The 21,878-nt window shown below is 39.3% G+C and overlaps 3 protein-coding genes across 25 annotated transcripts in view; all 3 read left to right on the forward strand.

Moving 5' to 3' along the window:
* The window catches only part of LOC6577043 (calcium/calmodulin-dependent 3',5'-cyclic nucleotide phosphodiesterase 1), a 101,324-nt gene extending 101,088 nt beyond the window's left edge, over nt 1-236 (forward strand). For all 10 annotated transcript variants that reach the window (XM_032728813.2, XM_044008876.1, XM_032728811.2 and 7 more), the window contains one exon: nt 56-236. In XM_032728813.2, the coding sequence (XP_032584704.1) occupies nt 56-204 (149 nt within the window). In that variant the 3' untranslated portion in view covers nt 205-236. The remainder of the gene's footprint in view (nt 1-55) is intronic.
* Nucleotides 237-3,909: 3,673 nt separating this feature from the next.
* Nucleotides 3,910-7,036, forward strand: LOC6577046 (cyclin-Y-like protein 1). 2 transcript variants are annotated; one of them, XM_032728831.1, is made up of 3 exons: nt 3,910-3,927; nt 4,772-5,936; nt 6,007-7,036. In XM_032728831.1, the coding sequence occupies exons 2-3, from the start codon at nt 5,114-5,116 to the stop codon at nt 6,387-6,389; spliced, it is 1,206 nt and encodes a 401-aa protein (XP_032584722.1). In that variant the 5' UTR covers nt 3,910-3,927; nt 4,772-5,113; the 3' UTR covers nt 6,390-7,036. The 2 variants fall into 2 exon arrangements, with proteins under 2 accessions (XP_032584722.1, XP_002003021.1); XM_002002985.3 differs by lacking the exon at nt 3,910-3,927 and adding an exon at nt 3,934-4,097.
* Nucleotides 7,037-7,912: 876 nt separating this feature from the next.
* Nucleotides 7,913-21,789, forward strand: LOC6577047 (gastrula zinc finger protein XlCGF57.1). Of its 13 annotated transcripts, none has more exons than XM_015165474.3 (7): nt 7,913-8,197; nt 11,116-11,257; nt 12,947-13,056; nt 16,568-16,735; nt 18,062-18,802; nt 19,415-19,627; nt 19,730-21,789. In XM_015165474.3, exons 3-7 carry the CDS (start codon nt 12,951-12,953, stop codon nt 20,389-20,391), a joined length of 1,890 nt encoding a protein of 629 aa, XP_015020960.1. In that variant the 5' UTR covers nt 7,913-8,197; nt 11,116-11,257; nt 12,947-12,950; the 3' UTR covers nt 20,392-21,789. The 13 variants fall into 13 exon arrangements, with proteins under 13 accessions (XP_015020960.1, XP_015020961.1, XP_015020959.1 ...); XM_015165473.3 differs by lacking the exon at nt 7,913-8,197 and adding an exon at nt 8,998-9,131; XM_015165475.3 differs by lacking the exon at nt 11,116-11,257.
* Nucleotides 21,790-21,878: the final 89 nt, after the last annotated feature.

Consider the following 21,878-nt stretch of genomic DNA (forward strand, 5'->3'; position numbering starts at 1 on the left):
AATAATTCTATTAGTCCCAGGCCTGATCTAATCCCTTTTCGCTTTTCCCCCACAGATGCCGAGGCGCGTGCGCTGGCCGCCGCAGCCGAAGCAGCAGCCGAAGCCGAAGCCCAGGCCGAGGGTGGGGTCAAGCCCGCTGCAGAGGAAGCCGGATCCGAGGAGCCGAAGGAAGCAACTGCAGCAGAGAGTGCAGCGGCCAACTGAATGGAGATATCCTTGACAAACCGTTAAATAAGTAAACCCTAAGCGATATGCAATAGCGTTAAGGCAGATAAATAGCTACATACATACATATATAAATAGTTTTACCTACAATCTCTGCACAGATGATACCAAGCAAAAATAACTCGAACAATTGTATAAACAACAATTAGAATATGTTGCTTAACAATTATTGTTAATGAAGTGGAAGGAAGAGAGAAATAATTATACAATGGCTATAAGCGTGCAGCTTCTTACGCGCAATATTTTCATGTTAGTAGATTAATCAAAACAACAAAAATAAAAATATTTATGAATGTACTATATAATATATAAACTATATATACATAAATATATAAATAATTTGTTGAAAATAGTTTGTTTTAAAAAAGAGTTAATATATATTAGAGCAAGGCACAATATGAAAGTGTTTTTACGATTTGGTTATATAGTACACAAAATATTTTGTAAATAGTTGACATTTCTAAAAACCGTTGTCAACAAGAAGAAGAAGAGGAGGAGGAGGAACCAGCAGCAAAAGCAGAGCAACAACAATTAATAAGCATTTACTTAGCTTAATTCATAGTTTGAAATATATATTTACTTTAACTACTTTAGAGCCTAACTCTAAATTTATCCAATACATATTATATGATATATATATATAATTTCTTAAGATTTCAACAGAATTTCGGAATTTATTATACGTTTATGTTTTTTAATTCACAACACTTCTGTATGTATCTTAATATGTTTATTAAATTTCTATTTTCTATAAAAAAAACCTTTTCATTTCTTTGCACACTCGAAAAACTAAACTAAACTAAACTTTGCTCAATTTATTTTTATTCATTTTGGAGAGGATGTCTAGATGTTAAGTACCTAACTATTATAAAAACTAAAATGATAACTGATATGGCAAATAATACCTGAAATATTGAATTAGCTATACTAACTTGTGTTATAATCTAAAAGACCTCTAACAGACTATCTAAAACTTCTTAACTTGAATTCCCTCGACATATGCACATGGCTACCTAATCGATACATACAATAACTATAGCGTATGTACGTACAAACATACATACATATACATATATATATATATGAATGTTAAGGAAACTATATATATACATATATATATATATATATATATATATATATATATATATATATATATATATATATATATATATATATATATATATATATATATATATATATATATATATATATGCTATCTAAAGCATACTCGTAATGGCACATCTGCAGTCGGAAAGTGCATATTTATTTTTATACGTGAACAAAGCTTATGTTTACAAAAAAAAAAAAAAATCAAAAAAAAAACATAGATAACAAATAACTACCAGAGTTTATATGTTAGATGATTCTTTTCTGTTTAATTTCTTGATTGTGTGTGTTTTTTCTCGTACTCGAAGAAGAAACCAAACTAAAATGTTTTAAACGTTTTTCAAAATGTCTGATAGCGGGACCATTCTTTTAAGATTTACCATTGCCCTTTAGCACAGCGACACAGACGACAGACTGGACAGCGAGCGTTAGGGGTAGTCCCTGCTACTAGCACTATTACGACCAATCCATAAACAGCTAAGATTTCTATGTAGATTGTAGATTGTGCGCGCGTTTCAATGGGGCGGACCTAAAGGACAGTGGTAAATGTGCTTAGCAGTAAGGTACCAAATTATCAGCTGAAATTGGGATCATAGCTTTATTAAGGTAGTAAATACTTGTAATTAACTACTGTAGTTGGTAAAAACAATGCAAGTTGGGCCAAAACCCATTTGCCGTATGAGCCATCTGAAACCATGCAGTTAGTTACTTACACACATACATACAAACATACATAGATGTGTAATCTTATAGCTACAGTAAATACTAATCTATACATAAATATTTAGCATATACCATATATATAACATGCATAAATACGAATACATATTATGTATATAAATTGAATAACAAATTAAAGGATATGTGTATCGAAACAAATTGAACGCTCAAAGCGATTAGGTCAGTATATAGTCGGCTATATAAACTGTTTCTATTTGTATATCTATGTAGAACTCTGTACAAAATTAAAGGAATGAAGAAGAGAAGCTAAAGATGAACGCTGTATTAATGCATAAGATGTAGGACACAGGCCATTTAGATGTCTGTGCAGCTCCTTCAGTTCCAGTTGCTTGGCTTGAAAGCCTAATGAAATATTGTTATTAAAATCTGTTAACAAGCATAGTGTACAAATCACTAACCATACAGAAAGATACATACATACATATTTATGTAGAGCAAGCACCTAGAATAAACAGCAAGACTTACGCACACAGGCGCATGAATGTTATTTTGCATATACAAGTGTGCGTGAAAAAGCACACAAGAGTCAACGCTTTGTTGCTCATTCCACAATGAATCAGGCGAAATTGAGTATTTTTGTGTGAGCGTAGCAAACACTAACACAATTACCAAGCTCTTCCTTACAACTGAGAGAGTGCGCTGAGAGTAAGCAAAAACAAAATGGTGTATGATGGAACCTAATGTCCGCATCGGACCTCTCACTCGATCACACAATGCGCCTCAGGGCTGTAAAGTGCCATAATTTGGCTGAGTGTGTGAGAGTGAGCGACACGAGTAAATGCGAAATTCAATAGGATCTGCCGCATATCTATTAATGAGAAATCAAAGAACTTTTGCTCTAGATATTCCATGTATGTATGTATATGTTATATGGGTTAGTGGAACAATACATTCAGGCGTGTATGTTTTAAAAGTTACTTAGCGAATTGTAGTTTTGTAGCAAAACAAATAAATATTTAACATGCATATAAACACATATACATATAAATAAAATAACAATAAAAATTCAGTACGATGAATATATATATATTACATAAAATCAAAATATATGTTATGCACGAATTTAAAGGATTCCAACCTATTTTAAAAGCTTTTATCAAGGTTCAAATGCTTTAAAAAGAATTTAAAGAATTTAAAAGATCATAAATGATATTTTCCTTTTGAAATGTGCAAATCCGAAAATAATAAATTATGTATAAATATGAGTTCAAAGCAATCATTACATTTAAAGTATAAACTATTATAATGCATAATACATACATATGTTATACTTAATCAAACCAAAGAAAAAAGAAAAACAACATAAGAAAGATAAAAACTTAAGTAACAGAATATAGGTTTTTTGTGTAAATAAATGTGCACAGGTTTACAATTACTTGTTAGCCACCACAACACTAAATATACTCCTATAGCTAACATACTGCACGCTAAACTGTAAATAATTTAGTTTCATTTACTATAAAAGTCTTGCGCAAAAATTTCTTGAACTTTTCTCTTATAATTTTTCCGTTAAACTCGAAATGTTTATTACACATATTTATCAGCGGGTTAAAAGTACTTAAATGAATGGCTGAACTGTGTGCTTAATACGAAAAACCTTCAAGAAATTATAATAACACCATATGACTTTTAATATACTAATAAAAATATTATTAAACCTATTAAATGTGACTTTTCAATTAAACGTTTATTTAAATTGTCATAAAATCGATAGGTTAGTATCGAAATTCAATTACCATGATTCTAAACGTTAGTTAACAGTGCCAGCAGAGCATAACATGGTCAGCTGATTGCTTGTAAACGTAACATGAGAACGGTACCATGTACACGTTGCGTGCTTACTGTCAGTATATTGTAAGTAGCTGCACAACAAAAACCAATTTTTTCGCTAGTGCTTTCTACCAAAAATGTCGATATAATTATTGAGATGTGCTGCATTGAGTGCACAAAAGTAAACGATGTTGCAGCGTTAATAATTGAATAAAAAGCTTTTAATAACAACACTAGTTCAACTACTCCACTGTGTACGTCAATATATAGATATATGTGCATGTGTGTACCGTGTGTGTATGTGCGTGTGAGTGAAGTTTTTGCCTATGGCGTTGCCATCCACACAGCGGCAAATTGGAGAATGTATTTGTTGTTGTTTATTTGTTATTTGTGAAAAAGGCCATGATTAATGTTTAATAGGCGACACGTTTCGCTCAAGTGACATTGCGGCACACTAATCTAAAACTGAGCTATAACTGCAAACCGCCTGACCATAAAAACGAGCCCCGCCCCATAAAATATTGCTCGTGTTTTTTTTTTTTTTTTTTTTTTTTGCTTAATTTTCCTTTTACCAAATTAAGCAACAGTGCTCGACTACCTTGGCACGCCTTTGCGGCGCCGTCCACCCACATGCCAAGCGAGTGTCGTGCCTGGGCTTAATTAATTTTTTTGCACTAATAATCTAAGCGCCAGAGCTTTGTAAATAAACAGGCGCAAACGAAATCTTATCGCGGGGTAATCGAGAAGCATCGTTATCATCATTTATCTTAAAAAGAGTACACCTTATCGAGAGTTGAGAATAATTTCCATTTACAGGCATATTAGAGCTACGACTACAGCTACAGAGCTGTTTTAGCAATTGGCCCATTAAATCCGGGCTTATCTCATACTACTTGGTATAGTAACAACTGTTTTAATGTATTTGCAGATTTTATAGTCTTGTCTGGCGCTTGGTTGCAGGCACTTACAAACAGCAGCAGCAGCAGTTGCAGCAGTTATTGTTGAACGATACGCCACCGCCATGCTCATAAGAAACGCTCCAAGTATCCAACCCAAACGAGCAAGTGCCAAAAATCGCAAAACCAGAGCGTGAGCACCCAATTCTGCCCCAAGTTGAGTGTAGCGAGGCGCTGTCTAAGCGACACCGAAGAGAGCGTAAGCAAGAGCGAAAGAGAGAGAAAGAGGTTGGGCGAACAAAAGAAGAAGCCGGAAAACTAGTCAAACGCTAGGCAGTTGCATTTATTTTTGACGGCATTTGTGGTGCATCATCATGGGCAACAAGAACTCGTGCTGCGCCTACTCGAGTCCGCAGTCGGATCGCAAGTCGAAGGATATACCGCCAGTGTTTGAGGAGCGGCATCAGTTGCCGCACACATCCCAACATCAGCTGGACGGCCATCATGGAACTGGTGGCGTCGCAATGTCCGTGCATCATCACCAACAACATCATCAGCAGGGCAACAGCGATACGGACAACAACCAACATAATCTGCAGCACATCTCGGAGCGTGAGGCGCTCGAGGGTGAGGAGGATCCCTCAGTGGATCCAACGGCAGCAACCATGTTTCTGGAGCGCTCCAAAGTGGAAAATGGTGGAATGTCGCGCAAGCGTTCGCAGCATCAGATTGCACAACAAAACAACAGCATGGGTGGCGGTGGTGGTGGTGGCGGCGGCTCCAATACGCCTGGGGCCAATAGCTCCGGTGGCGGCATAACTGGAGGTGGCGGACTGAAAAAGAGCTCCTCGTGCTCCACAATTTATCTAGATGATAGCACCGTATCCCAGCCAAATCTGAAGAACACCGTCAAGTGTGTTTCGTTGGCCATTTACTATCACATCAAGAATCGGCAATCCGATCGACGTCTTGACATTTTCGACGAGAAGCTGCATCCCCTAACACACGATCATGTGCCCGACAACTATGACACTCTCAATCCTGAGCATCGACAGATCTACAAGTTTGTGCGCACGCTCTTCAATGCCGCCCAGCTGACGGCCGAGTGCGCGATCATAACGCTAGTCTATCTGGAACGTCTGCTCACCTATGCGGAACTAGATGTGGGGCCATGCAACTGGAAGCGCATGGTATTAGGTATGTCACGGCAGAAGAGTCTATTGCTCTGAAAAATGTCAATAATACTGTTAATCTCTGTCTGCTGCAGGTGCCATACTGCTTGCCTCGAAGGTGTGGGATGACCAGGCAGTTTGGAATGTCGACTACTGCCAGATACTCAAGGATATTACGGTCGAGGATATGAATGAGCTGGAGCGTCAGTTTCTCGAGCTGTTGCAGTTCAACATAAATGTGCCCTCTTCCGTTTATGCCAAATATTATTTTGATTTGCGCACGCTTGCCGAAGCGAATGAGCTCAACTTTCCCACTGAGCCGCTGTCGAAGGAGCGCGCCCAGAAGCTGGAGGCCATGTCGCGCGTCATGCAGGACAAGGTGACAGCCGAGGCGCTCAAGAATGGCATCAAGAAATGGTCCTCAATGGACAATGTCAGCCAGGGCGGACCGCGACGCAGCGTGGCCATATTATCGTGATTTATATTAGCTTATTAAAAACTAAACAAACAAAAACTGTATTCTATTCTGTGTAGAAGCCGTAGCGGTACCGACTTGTCCTTCCCACACAAAGAAACGAAACTAAGATATTGTAAAACTGAAAGAGTCGCGCCTATAAGTGTCAACACAATTTGTTTAAACGAACTTCAATTTATACAACTTCAATTTCTTATGACTTAAACTCCATTTGCTATAATTTGACTAACTTTACAAGAAAGTTGCACCAAAATCTAACGAAAGCCGCATACTTAAATGAAACATACAACAAAAACAAAACAAAATTTAAAGAAAATAATTAATGTCTTTTACACACACACACCCACACACCACGTCTCGAATTAAGGACCACTTTTTATATATATACACACAATGGTATACAATACTACCGATTGCAGTCAAGGATTTGGATGTCTTTTAAAATATGCCTAACAACTACAACAGCGCGTAACCAATTGCCAAAAACAAAAACAAAAAATAAATATAAAATTGCACTGTATAAAATGCTTAAATATGGAACAATATAATTTTTTGTAATTTGGTATTTGTAGTCACGACAAACAAATCGACTTTTCTCAATGAATTCCAAAGTGACTAAAAATTTTAACAGCATCTGCGCCCCTTAAGACTTATTCTGTAAATTTGTAACGAATTTAATATTGTTTGTTTATTTTACTAGATTTCATTTATGTTAAGTAATTTCCTTATGGCTTCGAATTAGTTCATATATTATATACTTATATATATATACTTGATCGAATCGAGGCACAGCACAACTGTATGGGGCGTGGCATGCATCTAAATAGATTTGTTTTGATTAATAAGAATATTAAAAGAGCGCAATATTTAACCCAACATTTGTGAGTACATTAATATTTAGTCATATAAGGATACGAATTATATGCAAGAAATGTATTTTATTTTGTAATTTATTTTACGATAATGCGAAATAAAATCAAATCACAAACTCAATTTTTAGTTATATAGTAATTGTAGACATTGAGAAAGAACTTTAAAATTATTACTTATTTTACAGATTAAAAAAAAAAAAGAATTTAAAACAAATATCTAATAAAGTTTATTATTAGTTTATTAGATAAAGTGACTTTACGACTTCGCTTTTTTAATTCAAAATAAAATGTATTTGTCTTGTTTATTTTTTAACTCCACGAAACAAGAGAACATAAACATAATAAAATATAAATAAATGGAACGTTTTCTAACATTGCATTCAAGCGATATTCTAAATATATCGATATGATTTGTTATCAAATAGCTCGTTGTTGCTTACATATGTGCATCCACAATATTTGTCAGCTATAGACATTTTTTCGTTGAATATATATAGTTGTGTTTCCCAGCAAAATGCATTAATATAGTAGACCTAATAATAATAATTCAAAATAAAAAGACGGTTCGTTTTATTTTAAAATCGATACCACTATCGTACAAGCCCTATCGAAATACTATTAATAGCGAAATATCGATATGGCGCTGCTATACAATCATCCCTAATTCTACTCTCCTTGCTCTTCACATTTTGTGCACAAAAAATGCACATATTTAAAGGGTAAAAAATATGTGTAAACGTAGTGCATAATGATCACAAAAACAGTTTATTCAAAGTGCGTGCGGTATGAAATTTTGACGTTGTCGGTATTCGTCTAGAGCCGCCATTATAAAAGAATTGTAGCGTCGCGTTCCGGGACGCCTGCTGCTGCAACATACACAAGCATGAAAAAGAGGAGTGGTGGCAAGTCGAAAGAACTTGGATTTCTGGTCTGACCGCTGTAAGTAAACTGTGCATGTGCATATCGATGTGGATGCGTGTATGTGTATGCATGGGTTTTAAAATAAACTTGGAAATCAAATGTTCCGGATGTATGAAAAGATAGTATATTGTTCAATTTCGATACCATATTTGCCATATTCCAACATACAATTTTTACCGCCTTTTTATACTAAAGCACTAGCTCCGAAAAACAGCGCACACAAGCAGTCAACGACAGTCAATAAGAACAACGCAATCACACACACACACAGATACGCCACAATGTTTCTGTACCTCTCTCTCTCTCTCTCTCTCTGTCTCTCTATTTTGCTTCTCCCACAAGAAACAGGAACACCGAACACGAAACAAGAGCTCTTTACGAGTACACTAGGCAAGGCAGTTCCAGACTATTTTGACTTTGAACCAATAGGAAGAAAAACTTTTTATCTTCACATTTTCCAAAAAAATTTGCTTCCTTTATTTTTATTTTTAAAGATTTTCAAATAATCAAATAATTATTCTACAATATTTTTAATTTTAATTATAAGATGTAAGAATTACTTATGCTCGCAGTATTTGGAGTGATTCCATTTCATTTTTGAAATGTAAAAGTTCTGGGAAATATTTATTCAATAACTATCTTCAGACCAGCTTGTAGTTGTAGTAATATAAATATAGAGCATTCAAAAGTTCGTTCTTTGCAACGTGGTATACCAACGGCTTGTGCTCACTGTGTGTTCGTGCAGGGCACGAAGCGAACGCGCCTCACGAAGAACTTTACATCGCGCTTCTGCTTCTGCTGCCTCCGCGTCTCATTCAATTTTCAGTTTGCTTTGCTCTGTACACCGTACACCACCGCCTCTCACCCGCGCGGCGTTTTGATTTTTCTACTACTGTTGCTGCTGTGCTGCCAAAGTTTTTTCCAACACAAGCACCGCCACCAATACAATCAAGTAATTTTTCATACATACATACATATAATGGCGTCATAAGAACATATTTTAGCGAATGTTAATGCAAAAATGCAAACAAGCAATTGGAGGGGGATGGGAGACTTTATGGTGAAAAGTGCTCCTGGAAGTGAGTGAAAAATAATCTGATTGGAAAAATAGTGTACATTTGTGAAATTCTAATACAATATTATCAAATGACTGCGGTCGACATCAGTGTGTGTGCGAGAGTGTGAGCGACATATGCATGCCTATATGTGTGTGCGTTTGAATGAGATACGTGAGCTGCTGTGTGCTTATGTGTTGTATCTGTGAGACCGTGTTTGTCAATGTGTGTGTACGTAATAAATATACATATGCACGTACACACACACACACACATAGTTCCCATTAACGTCATCATCGTGTCATTTTCTTGTTTGCAAGGCGGCACAGGGTTGCATTTTCGAAAAATGAATTTTTCGTATTAATAAATGCAAATGCAAATGCAAGTGCACTTTGATTGTATGTGTGCTTATATGACATTTGAATATCTTTGACAGGAATTACATTTTTAGATTTTGGGTTACCATATGTTATATTAAATTAAAGTTTTGGATCATCGGCCCAGTATACTCTTACAGTTTTTTCGGTTTAAGGTGCCTTTAGTAGGTTTTTTATATTTTATTAAACAATTATGAATTGCACACTAATTGGCTGTAATGAAAATACATATGTATCGTTCTCTCTCTCTCTCTCTCTCTCTCTCGCTCGCCTCTCCCTGTACAGCAAAAATTGAGCGACAACCAAACAAAATTAAAAATAAAAAGCCGAGAGACGAGGCAACAGCAAAAATAATTATAACTATGTATAACTCGAGTTCGGCATAGAATGTGGGCAAAACGCAAAACTTGTATGCGCCGCCTGTACTGTTCGCTCTTCGCTTCGGTTCGCTCGTTGCGCGCCCGCCTTAGCTTTCATTTTTTTCTCGTTTTGCTTGTGCCAGCCTTTTTCGCTTTATTTTGTACTTACGCTTTGCGATTCAATTCGTTTTTATTGGTTTTCCGCTTTAGGCGGTTGGAATTGAACGTAGCGTCGTCGTGCAAATCGTCAGAGGGGTGTGTATGGGGAAGCGGGGAGCGTTGTCGTTCAATGAATAATGAGAGGCACTGTAAGTGTGAGAGTGAGAGGTAGAAACCGCGTTCAGAAGAGCGAGAGCGGCAGCGAACGTTGTGTGAGCGGACAACGAAACAACAAATAAAGCAAAGCATAAAAGTGCACAAAGCAAGGAAGAAGAGACAAGGGCCAGGTCACACAGCAAAGAGACGACCGCTGGCCGAGAAACCAGTGAGAGAGGAAAAAAGAGAAGAAAATACAACTTCTTTTCATTTTTTCTTTTATTTTTATTTATTTATTTTTTTTGTTGGCATAACAGCCAAAAGCGAATTGAAGCAGAGAGCTTGAATATTTAGAAGACGGACAATGCACACGCACATACCGCAATATATATACCACACACATACGTACATGCATACACTTATACATATTACAATTAATTTGATTTATAAGAACGATATGAGTTTGGTGGAATATACATTGAATTTGTTTAGAAGTATGTATATATGAACATATGATATTTATTCTTTAATATTTACACAAGCTCTAATTTCAATCATGATAGCCCTGCCAATTGTCTGTCGCCCCCTGCCGATAATTGTGACGCAGCTTTCATCTGTATGTCTGAAAAAGCACGCACACACTCATGATCGTATGTCTATGTACACAACTGCCGTGTGTGTGTTTTTGCATATTGACTGCAAATAATTTTCACTTGATTTGCTTTTGCCTTCCCTGGTTTTTGGTCTTCGGTGCGCGTTAGCGGCAAACGTTAATAGTGGGAAGGGGGGTGCAACTGTACCGCGCGGTCCGTTTGATTATTTCGCGTAAACATAAACACAAAACAAACTGTTGCTCACCGCTGCTGTTATCGCTGCCTCTCTTTTTACAGGTGGCCCGAACGTAACGAAATACTGATTGAAAGTGCATTAAACGAGGCAGCCGGTTAACTGTGAAATTCATATAATATGTAAGTTCTGCTCCTGGTGAGACAGAAGGGCGGCAATTAAATTCACAGCGAAGTATTGCATAAGGTAAGTAAAGTAGGCGTTGCACATAGCAATGTAGGTGTATTTACCATGGTTTACTAATTGCATTCGAAGTATCTGCATTTTAATAGTGCAAAAGGTCACAAATTTACTATTTAAGTAATTAACTAAAATAAAACTAAGATAAGGAATATAATTTTAGGCGTAATACGAGTATGAGTAATTAATCTAAATTTGTTATTTCCAATTTTAAATTTAAGTCATATATTTATTTTCTTATATACAAGTATGAGTAATTAATCTAAATTTGTTATTTACAATTTTAAATTTAAGTCATATATTTATTTTCTTATATTTTTTTGTAGGTTCTTATTAGATTTTATTTTTTTTTTTTGCCGCACCGCCCATTTTTCCAGGGCCAGGCAGCAAAAACTGGAGTTACATACACTAATATATATACACATATATGTGTGTTTATGTATTACATACATATGTATGCATGTGTATATATTCCTACCTCACCACATAAAAAGTGGCGCCCTTTTTGTGTTACATGAACTCTCCCACTCCCTGCTCTTCTCTTACACATTTGTATTGTGTTTGTGTGTCGTCTGCTCGTCTGCTTAGCTGAATTATTTGCTGGGCCAGTAAAAACAATCAAATGGAAAGACGCAAAGAGCGAAGGAGCAAGAGAGAGAGTTAGTTAGAGTGAGAGAGCACAGCTTTGGGAGAGGGGAGGTTTTGCTGCTTAAGCGCTTACTACAGCTCAGGACCTATGCAAACAATGCGCTCTCCGCTACCCGCTATTTATCCAACCCCCACTCATGCGCGCGCGCTTCGTTTCTCTCTTTTTGCCGCTCACTTACTTAACCCCCCGCAGGCACCCATAGTTTTTCTTGCACACAGACACTCAAACACTTACGCTCCAAAGCGCGTTGTCTTTAATCGATTTGTACTTCTTGATATTTACATCAGCCACCTGCCTCCTCTCACACTTCACACACATACTCACACTCACACTCTGGCTCTCATACTCTCCATGCGCGCTCTCAACATTTCTATCAAATGCTTGCATTCTCTGATTGGATATCTAAATCCTGAATCCTGCTAAAATGAGGCATATCGACGGAGCCCACTTCACACCCATCAGTATCACCAGCTCCACTCCCTTTTCTCATTTCTTTGCATCCACACTTCGTTCTCTACGTATGCGAGTGTGTGTGTGTCTGTGTGTGTGCATGCGTATGTTTTACTTTTACAATTTATATAAAGTTATTTCATTGTGTGCACAGAAGAACGCTCCTTTTTGAGCTTTGCTACTCTTTACTTTGCTAATGGGTAATTTATATCATTTTATCATCACAAAATCAATAACTGGTCAACAGCATTTTTGAACATCTTCACACTTGGAGGAGATTTAGTGTCTGATGTAAATGGCTTTGCCTGTATGAGTGTGAGTGCGTGTGCGTCAAGATGTGTATGGGGCTCAACTGTACTTCCACGTCTCATTGAAGGGTTAACGTTCGCTAGTCATCAATGCACCAGCTAAATTTACAATAATATAAACAAACAATATTTAGCTAATAATACATATTTATTTTTCTGAATTATTTTCATTTTAAATCTTTTAATTAGAACTGAATAATTTACATAAATAAGAATAATTATAATTTATGCGTAGATATTTATCTTATATCAGCTTCACTGATCTCTAAAATATTTCTATACTTTCAGGTGAATGATCATAACTCTGCCTGCAAACGGGAAGTTCAAATATAAATATACCAGTACAAGTAGATGGGCATATATCCTAGAGCAACAGAAGATAAAGAATAAGCTACATGGTAATTTGGCCAAGCGCTCCTTCTCCTTTGATCCCCACATTTGTCCATTTTCAATAACTCGAGTCAACAAATTCCACTTGACTTTTTGTAGCCACGACGGCCAGCGAAAGCAGTCGACAGCAGCAACAACATCAACAACAACAATATGTAGGCTGCATCAACAACAGATTCAGGTGCAGCTACAACAACCATCACAACCACAATAACAACAAGCACAATTCAAGAAGCTGAAACAACCACCATCAACGAAACACGCAAAGAAACAAGATACAAAGCAAAAAATATAGATCCAACAAGAGAGAGAGGCAAAAAAAATTCCGGGTTGAGTCCACTCTAAATGCAGCACGTGAGCGCTGCCAGTTCGGCACCTTCGGTGGTTTCAGCACCGGTGGTGACCACTGGCGGTGGCACCACCATCACCTTGGGCGGACCGCCGCCATTGCCCGGCAACAAGTCAGATCATAAAGAGGACGGCAGCAAGCCGCCACACGGCATTGAAATGTATAAAGTGAACATTGAGGATATATCGCAGTTATTTACATACCACGAGGTATTTGGCAAAATCCACGGCGATGTGGTGAATCATGTGGCGGCGGTGCATGGCAGCCAGTTGCCACCGCCGCAATTGCCGCCACCACCACCATTACCACCGCAGACGACGCATTCGGCTAGCGCAGCTGCAGCTGCAGCGGCGGTGTCCACAAATAATGCAGCCGTCGCTGCTGTAATGGCATCGGCCAATGCAGCAGCCGCGGCTGCAGCGGCCGCATCGGCCGCGGCCACGGCCCAACAGCAACAACAGCAGCAACAGCAACAGCAAGCCCCAGCGACAAGCGCAAATGCTGGAACCACCCAGCAGGGCAGCGCCACGGTGACCACAACTAGCTCCTCCGGTAGCAACGGGGGGAATGGGGGCAACAACAATGCGACGACGACGACGACGGGTGAGTTGCTAATGCCGAAAATGGAGGGCGGCATCCATGGCGTTGATGGGCAATCGAGCGTTGCGTTGGCGCCAGATGGCACCCCTATAGCAACTGGGACGCATGTGTGCGATATTTGTGGCAAGATGTTCCAATTTCGCTATCAGCTAATTGTGCACCGTCGCTGCCACAGCGAGCGCAAGCCGTTTATGTGTCAGGTATGCGGTCAGGGTTTTACCACATCGCAGGATTTGACCAGGCATGGCAAGATCCATATTGGCGGCCCCATGTTCACATGCATTGTCTGCTTCAATGTGTTTGCCAATAATACGAGTCTGGAGCGCCATATGAAACGGCATTCAACGGACAAGCCATTCGCCTGCACCATTTGCCAAAAGACTTTCGCACGCAAAGAGCATCTGGACAATCATTTTCGTTCGCATACGGGCGAAACACCGTTCCGTTGCCAGTACTGCGCCAAGACGTTTACGCGCAAGGAGCACATGGTCAATCATGTGCGCAAACACACGGGTGAGACGCCACATCGTTGCGATATTTGTAAGAAGTCCTTCACGCGCAAGGAACACTATGTTAACCACTACATGTGGCACACTGGTGAGTGTGATTTGGTGACCGGGGGCGGACAATGCGAGCGGCGAGCGCCACGACCACAAAAAAATAAAAATAAAAAATATACAACTACCAGTTACCAATTACAAAAAAAAAAAAAAAAACAGAAAAAAAAAAAGTATAATTAATATTAAAAAAAAAAAAAAAAAAAAAAAATATTCATATCCAAATCAAATACCGATACCAAATCAAATTCCAGTAGAGTACAAAATCAACTACAGATAATCAACAGCCATCACATCACACCAACCAAATCAAAATCGATATCAATTGATCAATCAAATCAATCAAGAACCGCAACTCATCGTGCGTACTTCCTATCGTCTGTTTCCTTCCTTCCACTGTCTCTACACTGCTTGTGCTTCCTATAGAAAAGCCTACTTATATGTAGTCCTTCAGCTTCCCTGCATTTGTTCTCACAAACCTCACTCACACTCACACTCACAAAACAAACCTTTTTGCCTGCTTCCAAAAAGCACACTTAAGAGCTGCATAACTATCGATAGTATGCCTATGTTTTCCTTATCGATAACAGATATTTGTAACGATTTTTTATAGTCAAAATATCCTTTCAAAAGGTTTTAAGACATTCAATTTTTAGAAATTTTCAAATGCAGATGAGAAAAGTAACTAAATTTTATATTTTTCCAAATTATTGGTTTTGAAACACATCGATCATCGATAATTTATACAACTTTTGGTAAAAGAATACGAAAATATTAACGATATTTGCACGGCATGATAGTTCAATCAATTTCAGTTTCTTCAGCTTTCATATCATTCGTTATCAATCATTGCTGTCGATTGCTGTTAAGCTCAGTGCAACTTTGCAACTCGTGTCAATACTCGCTCATACCGCTCATAACAATCCTCCCCCCAAACCAACATCACACATACACACACACACACACTCTCATGATCACACTCACACTCATTCACTCATCAATCCAAATCTCTCCAGTCCAATCCCACTGCTGCAACCCATTGAGATCGTTATTCCGTTATTCCTTGCTCGTGTAGTTTCCCTGTGCTCCACTTCCTTGCTCTCCCCATTTTGTTAACGCTCTCTCGCTGTCGCTCTCTCTGTTTCTATCTCTCTGCTGTACAGGGTGCTTATAAATAAAGAACCGTTCGTTGTTGCTGCTTGTCGATTGCCAACGTCCTGTGCCTGTGCCTACGGCGTTAATTGTGCGACAGAAAACACACACACACTCAAACAAAGCTCTTTACACCTAGTGGGCTGAAGAGATTCCCATTTCAGTGAGACACTCACATACATGCATACACACACACGCATACACAGAGAGACACACACTTAGCTTAGGGATTTAGCTTGGCGTCGAACACGGCTTCACTCAGTAGACGAACTTAACGTTCACGCAGACATCAGCATCAGCATTGCTTTGAGTGGAAAGTGCCATTAGGGGTACTCACTATTTCAAATATAAAATAAATATATTTCATCTGCAGCTCTCATAGAGTGACAGGCCACACACGCACACAGTCACACTTGCTCACAAACAACACGCACACGCACACACATCAACAACATTCTCATACACACTCACATACGCATACGCAACAACAACCACGCCCACTGCCCACCGCCCATGCGCCACCCATTAAGCCGAGCCTCCGTTCGCTTCGTTCGAACCCAACGCAAGCCACGGCCAGTTTCACACACACATAGCGGTGCCGGGGGTTCCTTTCAAATATCTGATTTTACATATATATTTTTCATATCTTATATAAGTTTTTGATAATTTAATTTTTTGTTTTTTGTTTTTCTTATTTCTTTGGCGGGTTCATTTGAAATTATCAAGAATTACTTAGAGAATAATTCAAGAAAATGATCGCGTTAAATGAAGAAAAATGTTGAAAATGCTTGCGCTAACCAGAAAAAAAAACTCCCCACCCTATACTTTCTGTTCTCTGTTCTGTGTACCACCAATAAACAGGTCAAACACCGCATCAGTGCGATGTCTGCGGCAAGAAATACACGCGCAAGGAGCACCTAGCCAACCATATGCGCTCCCACACCAACGAGACGCCGTTCCGTTGCGAAATCTGCGGCAAGAGCTTTAGCCGCAAGGAGCACTTCACCAATCACATACTCTGGCATACAGGTAAAGAGACAAAACAGAACCAACAAACCAACCAAGAACCCAACGCATTACCTCGACCACAATATACACACATGAAAACATAAAAACTCGCCAAGCCAAGTCCAATAACTGCATAGCTCTAGTAGTGCCCGTTCGGGGTCTAATGGACCCTGGAGAGCGGCATCCAGGCCCACAACCCAATACACAATCACAAAAACACACGCGCGTTTGGAGCACGAGCAGCGATAACGAACTTTAAGGAATGCGATTTAACATATATTAATTAAAAGTCAATTTAAATAATATATGTGATTATGGATTGATCTATTTATGTCATAGAAGTTTAGCTTAACACTTTGATATATTAGTGAAAATTGCTAAAATGCTATGGGATCATCATGTGATCAATATTTCATAATGTCATAAGATGAAGACTAGACGAATTTAAAGTCATATTTATCGAAGCTTTCACTGAATGTAAATTGTTTATAGAATTGTATATTTGATTCTCATATAAGAATATAAAGTTGAATTATTATTTAATGAGAAATCAGCTATCTAATAATACTATTCACAATTACCTTATTCAAATGATTATTATTATAATTATATTAATTTATGTCAATCAATATAATGAGGAATTTTAGTTCTCATTTAAATAAGAAAATAATTCTATGTGAAGTGATTGAAGCTTTAAATTGATGCTAAGGTCAATATTATAGATCCATTCATTGACTATTTAAAATAGTTGTTTTTATTGCTATATAATTTATTCATAAAATAAGATGTTATTTCCGTTAATTATAAATTTCAAGACAATAATTTAAGTTTGTAGACTCATAGCAATTCAAACGAATAATTTCATTTCCAACATTTGATCTATGTCAATTCAGTATTTAGCTGCAAAATAATTCAACTTGAATTTGATTAAATTAATGTAATTAATTGTTGGCTGGCTCTAATAACTTGAAATTCTCGCATTCAATTGAATGCATTGACTGCATTGTAATTGTTTATAGTATAATATATATGGTCATAGTATATCATATATAACCAACGATATGTAGATGATACGCATTGCCATTCGCGCACTCTAAAACTGATACGACAGCTAAGCTCAGACCCAGACACTGCTTTATAAACAAACAAACTGATATAGGATAGCACATATGTATATATTATTGATTTGATGTATGTGTAAATATGAGCAATTGAACAATGACATGCCTACGTGGACAGCAAACTGAAACGAGAATACACTGTGATTGCATAATTGTGGAATGCTTGTGAATGAATGATTTCTAATCTGTAATGTTATTGTACGATTCTTACCTTTTACCACGCAAGCAGGTGAGACGCCACATCGGTGCGATTTCTGCTCCAAGACGTTTACGCGCAAGGAGCATTTGTTAAATCATGTGCGGCAGCACACGGGAGAGTCGCCGCATCGCTGCTCCTACTGCATGAAGACGTTCACGCGCAAGGAGCATCTGGTGAATCATATACGCCAGCACACGGGTGAGACACCGTTCAAGTGCACGTACTGCACGAAAGCGTTCACACGCAAAGATCACATGGTTAATCATGTACGGCAACATACAGGCGAATCGCCGCACAAGTGCACATACTGCACCAAGACGTTTACGCGCAAGGAGCATTTGACGAATCATGTGCGCCAGCACACGGGCGATTCGCCGCATCGTTGCAGCTACTGCAAGAAGACCTTCACCCGCAAGGAACACTTGACGAATCATGTGCGCCTGCACACTGGAGATTCGCCGCACAAATGCGAATACTGCCAGAAGACGTTCACGCGCAAGGAGCATCTCAATAATCATATGCGCCAGCATTCTAGCGACAATCCCCACTGCTGCAACGTGTGCAACAAGCCCTTCACACGCAAGGAGCACTTGATCAATCATATGTCGCGCTGTCACACCGGCGATCGTCCATTCACCTGCGAGACGTGCGGCAAATCGTTCCCCCTCAAGGGCAACCTCCTCTTCCATCAGCGCAGCCACACCAAGGGCCAGGAGTGCGAGCGTCCATTCGCTTGCGAGAAGTGCCCCAAGAATTTCATATGCAAAGGTGAGTTGGCCCATGTGCAGCAGAGTGTAGCACGCGAGACGTGGCGTCAGCATAGTAGTCATCCCAATCCAGCCGCAAATCTGCTAATGAATCAACCAACGAACCAAACCATCAATTCCCCTCCTTAACCACAGTGCAGCGAATAGTTGTTGTTAGGCATAAATCGATTTTATTTTTCTCATTAAATTAGAAAATTTTTATTTATTTTTTAAAATTAATTTTAAATATTTTGAATTTTTTATATTTAAATATATGAAGTATCTATTTTTCCTATAATTTAAATTTTATAATTTTTATTTACTTATTTTATATTGACTCATAATTCAATTTTAACTGAATCTGAATTCAATAATATTCGCTGCACTGTGCAACTGGTTGAGTTGTTCCCTGACCCGCTTTTTAACCTTAATTAAATCAAAGAGAATGAAGTAAGATAACGCACGCCCGCCCGCCCGCTCGCTCACCTGGGCTTTGGTTCGGAATGGCTGTGACTTGTCAGCTGCTGCCCAAGTCGAATATGCCGCCGACGTCCTTGGTTTTATGTTTGTCGAAATTCGATCTACCCTTGTCGGCAGAGATATCTTCATGTCGCTTCCATTGTCCGTTTCGCAGGTCACTTGGTCTCGCACATGCGCTCCCATTCGGGCGAGAAACCGCACGCGTGCACACTGTGCAGCAAGGCTTTCGTCGAGCGCGGCAATTTGAAGCGCCACATGAAGATGAATCACCCGGATGCTATGATGCCGCCACCACCCGTGCATCCGCATCCGCAAATACCGGCTGGTGTGCTGACCCAAGTCAAGCAGGAAGTGAAACCGATCATAAGTGAGTCGGACACAGAACACACGACAGCCAGACACGCCCCACGACCGTGTCTGTCTACGTCCAGTTCATTTACCCAACTGACCGCCTCTTCCCCCTTTGCAGTTCCCCATCATTCGGCGACGACCACAATGCACACCATACAGCAGATAACAGCGGGCGCTGCAGCGGCTGGCGCTGGTGCCGTCCAGCTGACGCCCGGCCTGGTGCCGCTCGTCACCAGCACGCTCATCTCCCATAATGCCCAGCAGTCGCAGAAGCAGCAGCAGCAGGTGGCTGCTGCAGTTGCTGCCCAGCAGCAGGCGGCAGCAGCAGCCGCTGCACAGCAACAGGCAGCCGCGGCGGCACAGCAGCAAGCGGCGGCGGCAGCAGCACACCAGCAGCATCAGCAACAGGTGGCCGCACAGCAGCAACAACAACAGCAGCAGGCAGCAGTTGCTGCACACCAGCAGCAGCAACAGCAACTGCAGCAGCAACAATTGTTGCAATTGTCCATACAGCAGGCGGCGCATCATCACCAGCAGCAACAGCAGCATCAACAGCAACAACAACAGCAGCAGCAGCAGCAACAACAACAGCAGCAACAGCAGCAACATCATCCACAGCAACAAGCGCATCCACAAGCGCCGCCACAGCAGCAGCAACAGCAACAGCCACCACCGCAGGTTCCCATTGCATTGATAAGTGATCCAAGCGCGCTGGCTCGTGCCGCCATGCAGTTGCAGCATCTGCCAACAAACGTGGAGCAGCATCCGGTGGTTTACTAACAGTAGCCCCTCCTGCCTGGCTACCCGACGACAGCGGCGGCCCCAACAACAGCCACAACACAATGGTGAAGCACACAAAATCCGGCGGCCAATCGAAGCAACTGAAGGCAACAACAGCTATAACAGCATACAGCATACAGCACAGCAAGATCCCTCACATCCACATAAGCAGCTAGTTATATATGTATATGTATATACATGTATACATTTATAGTTTATAGTTTCGCGCGCTGGTTACGCCTTGAACCCGATAGAATGTCTCTCTATCTATATTCAACTCTCTGATCAGGCGCCCGCTTGCGCAACGTGCAATACAAGAAAAACAAACATCTCATAGTTTCCCGTCATTGTTCTCTAACCGATCTTGGTAGGCGCTTAGCGTCTATATATATGATAAATACTTCTCACGTCCCTGTTACATTTATGAAATGTACGCGTAACAAAGGCACTGAATATGGCCGTTAGCTGTGCTACCGGCCAAGTTAATGAGAGAGTTCTTCAATGGGTTCAACAAGCTGTAATCAGTTTTTAATAATCGTTCACGATGTGCAAATGAAATATTGGCTTTGTGCAATAACTCCGTCTTATTGAAAAATGAAATTTATGATATGTATTCGTATATACCAAACCCAGATAAAACAAATGTGAATCCTATACGAAGTTACCACTGGAATTCAAGCAAATCGGGAACCCTAAATATTTCACAGTTACAGAGCAAGGATTACTAAGTTTTGCAGGCGAATCACTGTTAACCTTTCCTAATAATGGCCTATGAAATATGTGGTTCGCCCATCCCATTTCAACAAAACTGCTTTTGATCGTGAACGAGTATTATTCAGTCGGTTGCGCTCGGCTGCAATGATTTGAATTGTTTATTTTTTTATTATTATTTTATATTATGGCGCATGTATTTCTTATATTATTTCTCATTAAGTTATGCATAGGAAGTGAGAGAGACAGACATACACACATACTTACATGGCATCCTCATAACAGTACACTATTCATGAATATATAAATTATACATACTTTGTATATAAAACTGCAGCAAAACTTTGAGAAATCGCCGGAACATTTTGTATTATTTTGTGCATTTTGTAAAGCAAAGTATGTTACGAAACAACCCGCTTAAACAGTTATGCATACACATATATTATAAACTACACAAATATTATACTATATATATATCAGCGCCCAGTTAATATAGAACACACCTCACCCTCTTAACCTTCAGCCCGATTAGAGTTTAAGTCCGACAAATTGTTGCCTATGGATGATAAACCTTTGTTATATACATATAGGGCAAGGCGTATTAAATCAGTTAACTAACACGATAGTTGAGGTGGAGAAGGGGAGAAGATGAAGCTTAGGCTAAGTCAAAAGTAAAAGAAAAAGAAAGAACTAACAAGAAGTTGAGAAACACAAGATGAAAAGAATTATATATTATTATTATATTTAATGTTAGTTGAACTACTAAGATGAATTAA

The sequence above is a fragment of the Drosophila mojavensis genome, unplaced genomic scaffold, assembly GCF_018153725.1.
Source record: "Drosophila mojavensis isolate 15081-1352.22 unplaced genomic scaffold, ASM1815372v1 contig_36, whole genome shotgun sequence".
NCBI lineage: Eukaryota > Metazoa > Arthropoda > Insecta > Diptera > Drosophilidae > Drosophila > Drosophila mojavensis.

Coding starts and splice junctions, on each gene's coding strand:
- LOC6577047 (XM_015165471.3), top strand. CDS start 13,394: ATGCAGCACGTGAGCGCTGCCAGTTCGGCACCTTCGGTGGTTTCAGCA. Junction 16,736..18,061: donor TCACATACTCTGGCATACAG/GTAAAGAGACAA, acceptor TTACCACGCAAG/CAGGTGAGACGCCACATCGG. Junction 18,803..19,414: donor CAAGAATTTCATATGCAAAG/GTGAGTTGGCCC, acceptor TCCGTTTCGCAG/GTCACTTGGTCTCGCACATG.
- LOC6577046 (XM_032728831.1), top strand. CDS start 5,114: ATGGGCAACAAGAACTCGTGCTGCGCCTACTCGAGTCCGCAGTCGGAT. Junction 5,937..6,006: donor CTGGAAGCGCATGGTATTAG/GTATGTCACGGC, acceptor TGTCTGCTGCAG/GTGCCATACTGCTTGCCTCG.